Source organism: Carassius carassius, chromosome 29 (assembly GCF_963082965.1).
Source record: "Carassius carassius chromosome 29, fCarCar2.1, whole genome shotgun sequence".
NCBI lineage: Eukaryota > Metazoa > Chordata > Actinopteri > Cypriniformes > Cyprinidae > Carassius > Carassius carassius.
In genome coordinates this window covers 18,806,581-18,816,074 of record NC_081783.1, presented here as the reverse complement: position 1 = coordinate 18,816,074, position 9,494 = coordinate 18,806,581, and the positions used below count along the sequence as shown (strand labels likewise).

The 9,494-nt window shown below is 35.4% G+C and overlaps 2 protein-coding genes across 4 annotated transcripts in view; one reads left to right on the top strand and one right to left on the bottom strand.

The window, feature by feature from the left end:
* The window catches only part of stx5a (syntaxin 5A), a 168,918-nt gene that overhangs the window by 157,403 nt on the left and 2,021 nt on the right, over positions 1 to 9,494 (bottom strand). For 2 of the 3 annotated variants that reach the window (XM_059516206.1, XM_059516207.1), the window contains exons 3-11: positions 9,385 to 9,452; positions 9,197 to 9,252; positions 8,942 to 9,012; positions 8,613 to 8,729; positions 8,364 to 8,420; positions 8,013 to 8,094; positions 7,495 to 7,601; positions 7,250 to 7,371; positions 6,196 to 7,057 (exon numbers count right to left, since the gene is read on the bottom strand). In XM_059516206.1, coding sequence (XP_059372189.1) covers positions 6,898 to 7,057; positions 7,250 to 7,371; positions 7,495 to 7,601; positions 8,013 to 8,094; positions 8,364 to 8,420; positions 8,613 to 8,729; positions 8,942 to 9,012; positions 9,197 to 9,252; positions 9,385 to 9,452 — 840 coding nt within the window. In that variant the 3' untranslated portion in view covers positions 6,196 to 6,897. Of the gene's footprint in view, positions 1 to 6,195; positions 7,058 to 7,249; positions 7,372 to 7,494; positions 7,602 to 8,012; positions 8,095 to 8,363; positions 8,421 to 8,612; positions 8,730 to 8,941; positions 9,013 to 9,196; positions 9,253 to 9,384; positions 9,453 to 9,494 lie in introns of those variants that run through there. The other variant, XR_009424556.1, reaches the window with a different exon arrangement.
* zgc:162144 (RD3 domain-containing protein) lies at positions 1,546 to 4,708 on the top strand. The gene is made up of 3 exons (XM_059516190.1): positions 1,546 to 1,799; positions 2,807 to 3,108; positions 3,976 to 4,708. Exons 2-3 carry the CDS (start codon positions 2,807 to 2,809, stop codon positions 4,322 to 4,324), a joined length of 651 nt encoding a protein of 216 aa, XP_059372173.1. The 5' UTR covers positions 1,546 to 1,799; the 3' UTR covers positions 4,325 to 4,708.

Genomic DNA, 9,494 nt, shown 5'->3' with positions numbered 1-9,494 from the left:
TCTGCAATGCTTAATGTATGTCTACTTACAGAATAAACCATATACGTAGATGCCTCATTAATGACTGTTTCTATGGGCAGCTATACGTAAGTTGTCCTCTTATCTGGGTTAGGCCTATAAGGTGTGGGTACCATAAATTTAATATGGGTTTACTTTTAGTGTAAACACAGAGATCTACTGATATTTCACTGATATTTTGTCAAAAACATACAAACATACCATTTATTATTTACCATGATATGATTTGTTATGGATATTTATGGCCAGTTTAGTATTGTATTTAATGGTAATTTCATACTATTACCTGCCATTATTGTTAAGATTAGAATAGATTTTAGTTAATTGATTCAGTTGAAGTATTTTCCATAATAGGCATCACACAAACTCCAGTGGGCATATATATATATATATATATATATATATATATATATATATATATATATATATATATATATATATAAAGGATAAATATAAAATCAGTACAGAAATTAATAAGAGAAACAAGATGCACCTACTAGTACGTCAGTCATGTAGCCTATTATGTAACACTGCTGGTCACTCTCACTGGTCTACACTAGCATAAACAGCACATAATCAGATTATGTCCACGGCCACGGCCCTTGAGAAACGTGTAGGAGTGCACTGTAATCCATGATCACACATATGCAGATTAAACCTCTGAAGTGCTGAATAGAGTGGAAACCATCTCAGCACCTACAGTTTTGTTCCCTCTCCCTCTTTCGGGCTGTTCAGACACAGACAGTTTGGTACAGAAACACTATGATTAAGACAGCATGTGCGTGGGTTACGCAACTCTAAGCATCTGTGTGTAACTGATGCTACCACCTGTTGGTGTCTAGCAGAACTTAAAAGAATAGATAGACAAAAATTAGCATTTGCTGAAAATCTACTCACCTTAAGGCCATCCTAGATGTAAACAAGTTTGTTTCTTTATCAGAACGGATTCATAGAAATTTAGCATTACGTCACTTGCTCACGAATGGATCCTATGCAGTGAATGGGTGCTGTCAGAATGAGAGTCCAAACATCTTATATAAACATATCAATAATCCATCAAGGATTTTTTTAATGAAAACCACCCAAAACAATTCAAACAAATATGATGGTGAATTTTATATGAGAGAACAGGGGATGGACTTTTTCACTTGCAGAGGATCCATTGATGGGCAAGTGATGTAATGCTGAATTTCTCCAAAACTCTTTTCAGATCAATAAACAAACTCATTTACATCTAGGATGGCCTAAGGGTGAGTGAAATTTCAGTACATTTTTGTTTTGGGTGAACGATTTCTTTAATATATCTAATAGTCATAAATTATTGAAAATTAACAATCACATCACTTTCATTGCATCATTTTGCATGAAACTTAAAAGTTGCTTTGTTACTCTCCAAAAGTGCCAAAATGAATTAATTAGAACTTCCTTAATAATAGTCTAAAATGAACATGATGCAATACAATTTCAGTGCATTAATCTTTTTTTTATTATTATTCAGTGCATTAATTCTGTGCACACGTTGTACACGAGAAGATATTGTGCAATCAGCTCCTGCGGATGAGCAGGAGATCGCAACATATACCAGCTTGTGTATTTATATAGGATTACATACACACATTTACAGTGTCTAAAACAGCGCAAAGGAGAGCGGTCTCCTCTGGAGTGCTTAGATTGGATACCAAACCCTGGAATTTAATATTTTGGATCTACATTTACATCTTTGTGTCCAATTTGAAGACATTTCACATTAAAACAGGAATAAAACTCACATTATCTGAAAGGTAATATCCTTTTTTGCAACTTAAGTATATATACATATACATACATACATATTTATATATAAAAAATTAATGCAAAATGCAAATGCAAAATTATATATATATATATATATATATATACAATTTTGCATTTGCAAAATAAAATTCAGCTGCTATATCAGAGTGTGGCTATTTACATTTGTTCTCCTATTTTTGTTGCTTTGTGTCCTGCTCCTGTACTTTTACTTTAGTTGAACATCCAAACGTTTTTATGATTCTGAATAATACCAGTAACACAATGCTGATATTTACACCCTGAGATAATTTGCACTGGATAATTATATCCAGTTAACTATACGAAATACAATTTTTTGATAATTATCCACGCATGAGTACAAGGGTGCAAATACTGCTTTATAGTACATTCCTATACGGGTTGCAAACTGTATATTACACAATACTATTTAGCACTGAAACAGGCCTTTAAATGTGGACCAAACTGTCAGACATACACTAAATATGTCTATATAAAACATGAATAATCTGAGGGATCAAAAAGGTATTTTTTTTTTTTTTTTTACAAATAATTATAATAAAAATATATACAATAAATTATTAATCTATAACAACAATAATAGTAATAATAATAGTTAAATTGAATTATATTATTATAATTAATTTGTAATTATATAAAATTATATAATAATTTAGAATAATTAAATATTGCATTATCATTAATATTATCATATTAGACATTACATTTTTAAAATTAGTATATGTATACATTTAGACAGACAGACAGACAGACAGACAGATAGATAAATAGATAGACAGACAGACAGATAGATACATAATCAGTTGGACTTGGTATTAGTGCACCAAATACAGTTTGATGTAATTTCTACATTAAAAAAAAAAAAAAAAGTCTCTGTCAAAATAAAATCTGCTGATCTGGCAATAAATTGTAAACAGTGCTCACTGTTCAAATCTGAAGGTTATAACTCAAATCTGAATGGTTGTTGCTCTCACAGATGTTTCCCTGGTCAGTAGTTTTCTCCCTGGAGCCGAAGGTTCCTGGCCAGCGCACTTCAGAGGAGCTGGTGTCCAACACCTTGATGCTGGAGCTGGGTGCCATGGTGAAACGGACCGAGCGAATCCAGATGGAGAAGGCAGTAGAGACTCGCAGACGCCGCAGCTCTTCCTCTGCAGACTACAGCTGGCTGGCCGGCCCTCAGCCACACGTCCCCTACGAGCTCACGCCAGGAGACGTGCTGGAGCTGCAGGACCTCAGCGCACAGATCCCACCTCAACTGTGCGGCCCCACCATCGTCAGGTGACTATCAGTGTTTTTTAGCATCACTCAGATAATATATAAATTGTATGAATAGTTTGAATGAGGTTTTTATAGTTTTCTTTTTTCTTTTAAGTCTTGTGATAGTTTGTATATATTTTTTATTTAGTTTTGGGTTTTTCAGTACCCCAAGTAAAACTAAATGAAAATAAGAAATGTTTCCTTGGCAACTAGCTTAAGCTTAAATAAAACAAGATTTAGTAATATTTTATTTAAGTGAATGTATATGTATAATGTGTTAGTATTTTTATATGTGTATTTGTGTGTGCATGTTATAAATAGAATAAATAAACTTAAATAAAATTAATCTTATTTCAGTTAGTTTAATTTAATATCATGAATATATATATATATATATATATATATATATATATATATACACACACACATATGTTATTAGAATTGGTAGTAAACATAAATAGCTTGTTACACACTGAATTAAACATTACATTTTGAAGTAGAAAGGCTAAACTGAATTTTCTTGTAAAAATATTCACTCCAATAATCTTTTTTTACTTACGGTGATTAGTTTATACAATGTAAATGTACAATGAGTTATTTATATATTTTCCATTTTAATTTTTGTTACTTTGTCTTTTTCTTTTCATCTGTATTATTTCAGACAGATTTAGTTATTTTAGTACATCAGATAAACTAATCAAAAATGAGAAGTATTTCCTTGGAAACTAACTGAAAGTCTCATTTATTTTCTTAATATTTTATTTCCATCAAGATTTATAGTATTTCAAGTAACAAAAATGTTTTTTGCTGGTATAGTTTTACTAAACCCTGGTAGGTATTGCCCAGTAAGACTTACAGTGACCGAGGTTTTGATGTTTTGTTTGAAAGGTTCAGGAAGCTAGTGTCAGAGTTTGAGCCGGAGGTGCACGACGTCCCCAAACTGTTCCGGGGAGTCCTAAGAAAGTGCCTGGACGAGCTTCAGGGAGACGCAGAGCTCCAGAATCGGGTGAACCGTTGGGAAAAAGAGCACAGCAAGAGCCTCTCCTTCGATACGTTTCGATCCAAGTTCCGCACCCTGAACCGAGGGAAGGGAAGCTTCAGTGGTTCCCACAACAACCTGCAAGAGGAAAACACATGGTCTGATGAAGACGAGGAAGCAGCTGAACAGGTGACAACTGCCATGCGCACCAGGAAGGGAAGGAGCCTCAGCATGCCAGAGATCACTCCTCTTGAGTAAACGACCCAGAGCTGAACAAGAGGAAGAGATGAAGAGAAAGACAGAGGAAAGAAGGATTCAAAAAGCTTGAAGGAAATGTAGCCTTCGAGGTAAGTTGGCAATGGAGGAGGAAGAAAAAAGGTGGTGGCAAAGAACAAGAGAAGGAAAGAAAATCAGATTCTAGGAGACATCCTGAAAGACTAAAGCTTACGCTTTCAGATTGCAATACAAACATCGAACCAAAGAACACTGGCCTAGCCTTTTTTCCCTTCTTTTTTAACTTTCTAATGTGTGCTTAAATATTTTGAATATTTAGATGTAAATATAAATGTGAATATCTGACATAGACGTGTGTATTTTAAAAGCTCAATTTTTCTGTGATAGTGAAGCTCACAAAACCTGTCAAGAAAAGTCCAGGTCATATTTCTGAAAAAAAAAAAATATATACATATAGATAAAATAATATTTATATTTTATCTGTAAATTATACACTTTTTAAGGAATACATAAAAAACTATTAACAAAATAATAATAAAACCCTCCAAAGGTGAAATGTGCAGCTGAATTATTAAAACAATGTCAGATTTCTTCTTATTTTGGTGCGACATACTCCATTTTGTGAGATTCACTCCACAAAAATCACAAAAACAATATTAGCCATAATCAGTTTCTCAGATGTGTTTTAATATGTACTGTTTGTCCTTACATTACAACAGTGTTTGTTCAGTTTATACAAGAGATGCAGACCATTTAGCTAAAAAAGCCTGGAAACAGGAGTCCTCATAAAAAGTGCTCATTAAATAATCACTGTACATCGTTCATGAGTTTGATTTGAGATAGTGTGGCATGTGTGGGAGAGAGAAAGTCTGTGATTTACCAAATTAGAAAGTTTGACCTAGAAAATGCTGCTTCTAAGTGAAGAAGACATCATGTCTGCCAGCTCCCTTTCCGGTTTCATTATTCACAGCATGAAGGAGCTGATCTTCGGTTCTTTGTGCCGGCGGCCAGTATGTTCCTCACAAATGAAGGAAACGCATCCAGCGTTCAGTTCTCAAGAGTACCGGTCGGTTTCATCACCAGATGTTCAGCTCTAGAACAACAAACACATGCAACTTGCTCTGCACTGGCCTGGAACGAAACATGTCCTGATGAAATGAATGAGCCGTTTATAGCTTTAGACCTGTCTGGAGTCTCTTTGGACTCTTTAAACCGCAGTATGATCTTGAATTCTATAGTACTGTATAAAACTGTGGTCTTCATTCGCACCTTGTTTATTCCTGCACAAAGCAAAATCATAAGACCAGACAACTTCCTCTAACTCCTCCTTGTGTATTTGGCAGAATCAAACTAGAAAAAAAAAAGAAAAAAAGAAACTGAAAGTCTCTAAACAGTATATAACATTACAGACCCCATATTTACAGAGCCTGCAATCAGAAGGCCTAAACACAAGAAAGAAGAATCTCATGAAAATGATCAGAAAATATCAGACTTCTATTTCCCCACTCACAAAAGAAAATGTATTTTTAGGACCATCGAGATATATATATATATATGTATATACATATTTTTTTTTTTGCATTGTGGCATTATTTTAATGACAACTAAGCACATTTCCCCCCAAATTCCCATAAATATAATGTGAAAGAAAAATATTCAATTTATAAATGTATTTGTACATTTATTATAAGTACATTGGTAAGTATATAACAAGGTAGCATTTGTTGTACTGAATTTAATTTATACTATTATTAATAATTTAAAAAATCATGCTAGATATAGCCTAATAAATATCATTATACAGTATTTTTTTCACATTACATATAAGAACTTAGTTTTCATTAAAAAAAAAGTCATAATGGTCCTAGAAACACATCACTTTTGTATTAATTAAAAATTATTTTTCCTATCAAATTTTTGGGGGTAAAATGTGTCTGATATTTCTTTGTGAGATTCACTCATAAGTGGCAAATAACTGCCTGTATTTGATATAAATACAATAACAATATTAATAAAGATTAATGGGGGAATTATTATTATCAGGATTATTTTATGACAATAACCAGGTCACATTTAATTTACTGTAAAAAAAAAAAAAAAAAAAAAAAATTGTCATCGCTGATTACGGATAACATTGAGAAATACCAACTAAAGCAGTTTGGAGAATCAAACCACTTGGGGAAAAAGCCTTCTCTTTTAATATGCGATTATTAATAACAAACGAAGGCTCAAATATTAATGCAGATGTAGATGAAGCTTAAAGAGAACAGAGTGAATCAGAACACTACCTCTCTCTCTCTTTTTTTTTTAAATACACAGTAAATCTCAGGTCCACCTTCATCAGCATCATCCTTCATTACCCTCTAGTGCAGGAGAGTGAAAGTCGACAGTGACAGAATTAACATCTGACTCAAGTAACTCCGACTAAAATCATCCCACCCTACCACACCCTCCCCCCGGGAGCCAGAGTCCCCTGTGGCACAGGTGGCACCACTTGTGTTTTTGCACATTCGCCCATAAGTCCATAGCCTTCTCCTCCCTCCTTCAAACCCTTTGGCTCCGTTTTCATCCCTCCTTACACTCAAGGTCGCTCCTTCTCAGGCGAGGAAGACCACAAAGATGATGAAGAAGATGATGAGAACAAGGAATATCTTGATCATGAGCCAGCGATTGGAGGAGACAGACTGGAAGTACTTCAGTATTTCAGTGTGGGCCATTTCCACATTCAGCTGGGTGTCCTCCACATTGGCGTCAATCCTGGAATATTTGCACACATCAACTTTTAATCACAAATGCAAGTGAAACTCTCACACTGACTTAAAAAAAAGAAAAGAATTCCTGCTGCTGCTGTAACTGTTTGTGTGTGGTTTGTACAGCATGTATCTGAAGCATGTACTGTGGTTTTGGAGTATGTTATGCCTGTGGTGTGTGTGTGTGTGTTTGTCTGACCTCTGAATCGTCTCTTCCTGCTCTTTGACCATGTGCGCCAGCTGTTGAAAGATGGAACCCAACTCCACAATGGTGCTCTCGATGTTCTGCATGGTATCTGCTCGGCTCTGGATATACGAGTCCTACAGGAACATAACAAACAGACATTTGATGTTGAAATCAATCATTTAACACACTCTCAAACCTTCAGCTCCAAGCAGCAGCCTAGACTGCAATCAGTTCCTGATTTCCTGTGAGACTGATACCTGTTCATCGATGAGCTGCAGCTGCAGAGGGTTTGCTCTAGAGTCCATGTCGATGGCCACCTCTCCTCCCAGACTCCTGGACTCATCCTGCATCAGAACTGAGCTGTCTGCGAGAGCCAAGAAATTGAAAACTTAAATACAGAATAAAGACTCCAAGTGTACAAACAAAACCACAGATACTTCGAAGAATATGACTAGGTGAAAAATTATGTCACTACATAACTACCATTATTTCATAGTTGTGAGTGATCAATTTACTATGAAGAAAATATTTATACAGAATGAGTAAATGTGTCTAAAGGTTTTCTGCTGATGGCACTGTAGTGAATTATTGTATTGGCACAACCAAACACTATTCTAGAATATTAACTAGCAATAAACCATAATAGTTTGACTCATTACGAAGAACTAAGTGAAATCAAAAGGCAAAAGCTGGAACCTAAAGGGATAAATGTTCAGATGTGTGAACCACAAAATAAAAATCAAATGAAAACAGCAGTACTGAAGAGGTGACATACTGAAGTTATTGGTGAGCAGAGGAGAGGCTGAGACAGGGGCCTGGGAGAAATGCTCTCTTCTGCTGCGCTGCTGCTTCAGATTCTGAAAGAACAATAAAATAGCATTCACTCATTACAACTCAACTAAATATCTTCTTGTACAACACAAGTTATTTAAACAAAAGAAAACTAACATGAAAATCAAAAGAAAGAGCTGGTGGTTTCATAGGGCCGTGGTGAACAGTAAACATACTTTGTGCGTTTTTGCTTTGCTACGGATCTGATCAAATATTTAAAAGCCTAACAACAGCTTGGCATGAAACTGATGATGTTATAAAATTGTGGCACTGATCATAAAAAAAAGACACTCACCTCTGTTCTCACTTCCAGGACTGACTTGAAATCGTTTGACATTGATGCCAGCTTGGACTGCAACACAAACATTTACAGATAAGACTGTTCCGCAGCAGGAAAATGAAAGGTGTGGTAGTCATCTCATGTCAATCAAAATGAGATCAACCACCCCTATTCTCTGTCTACAGCTAGGGATATCTGAGATAACGCTTCCTGAAGAGTCTGGAATACCTGTGCACTGCAGCATTATCAGATATAAGATTGTACCTGCAGGGAGACAACAATTGTGTTGGAATGTGTCTGGATGTGGCGGCCATTTTGCCCACTGCGGGATCGTACAAGGTCTTGCAGCTGCGCTATCTGCTTGTTCAGACTGTTGATGTCCTGATGAGAGACACAGACGCCATATATCATATCACTGCAAGAGGTTTGCTCCTACACAGTATTATAGTTAGCTGAACGATTCTGGTAAAAACAGATACCAACACACCAACAGGCAACTTCAAAGTCAATAGTGAAATTGAAAGTGAAAAAGTGAAAAGTGAAATAAGTAAGAACTGAAATATATGGAGAATGACAACAGATATGTCACTGACCTGTTTAATGATGTACGTTAGTTCCTCAATCTCCACTGCTTTATCATCGAACAAAGACTTCCTCTTGGCCACTAGGAGTGAGGGAAGAATAATAGTTTATAATGACACCAGACCATACAGTGCAAGAAAACGATAACTCAATCATATTAGACCTCAAACTAAACTAGGGGACTGCCAAATAACCATGGACAAGCATCAGAACAATACTGTTAAAATACACATTCATACATCACCAATAAGAGTCATGTTACTCACAAATTGTAAGCTTTTCAAGCTTGGCAAACGTGTTGCTCAAGTCTTTCCCAATTCGCCTGTTATGGAGAAAAAGAAACAAGGTTTCAGCGGGGCAAAGTTTTGAGGAAGAAAGATCAGGAACAGTTTCCCTGAAACAAACAAAAAAGACTGGGCAAAGACCAAATAAAAACATAGATATGAACTCTTACTTGGCCATAAGAGTGAAGTCACTGCGCTGTTTAATGGCATTAATGGCAGGTTTAATGTGAGTCCCATTCTGAAAAGACAGAGGAATTGTTTTTTTTTTACCAAAAATATA

Coding starts and splice junctions, on each gene's coding strand:
- zgc:162144 (XM_059516190.1), top strand. CDS start 2,807: ATGTTTCCCTGGTCAGTAGTTTTCTCCCTGGAGCCGAAGGTTCCTGGC. Junction 3,109..3,975: donor TGCGGCCCCACCATCGTCAG/GTGACTATCAGT, acceptor TTTGTTTGAAAG/GTTCAGGAAGCTAGTGTCAG.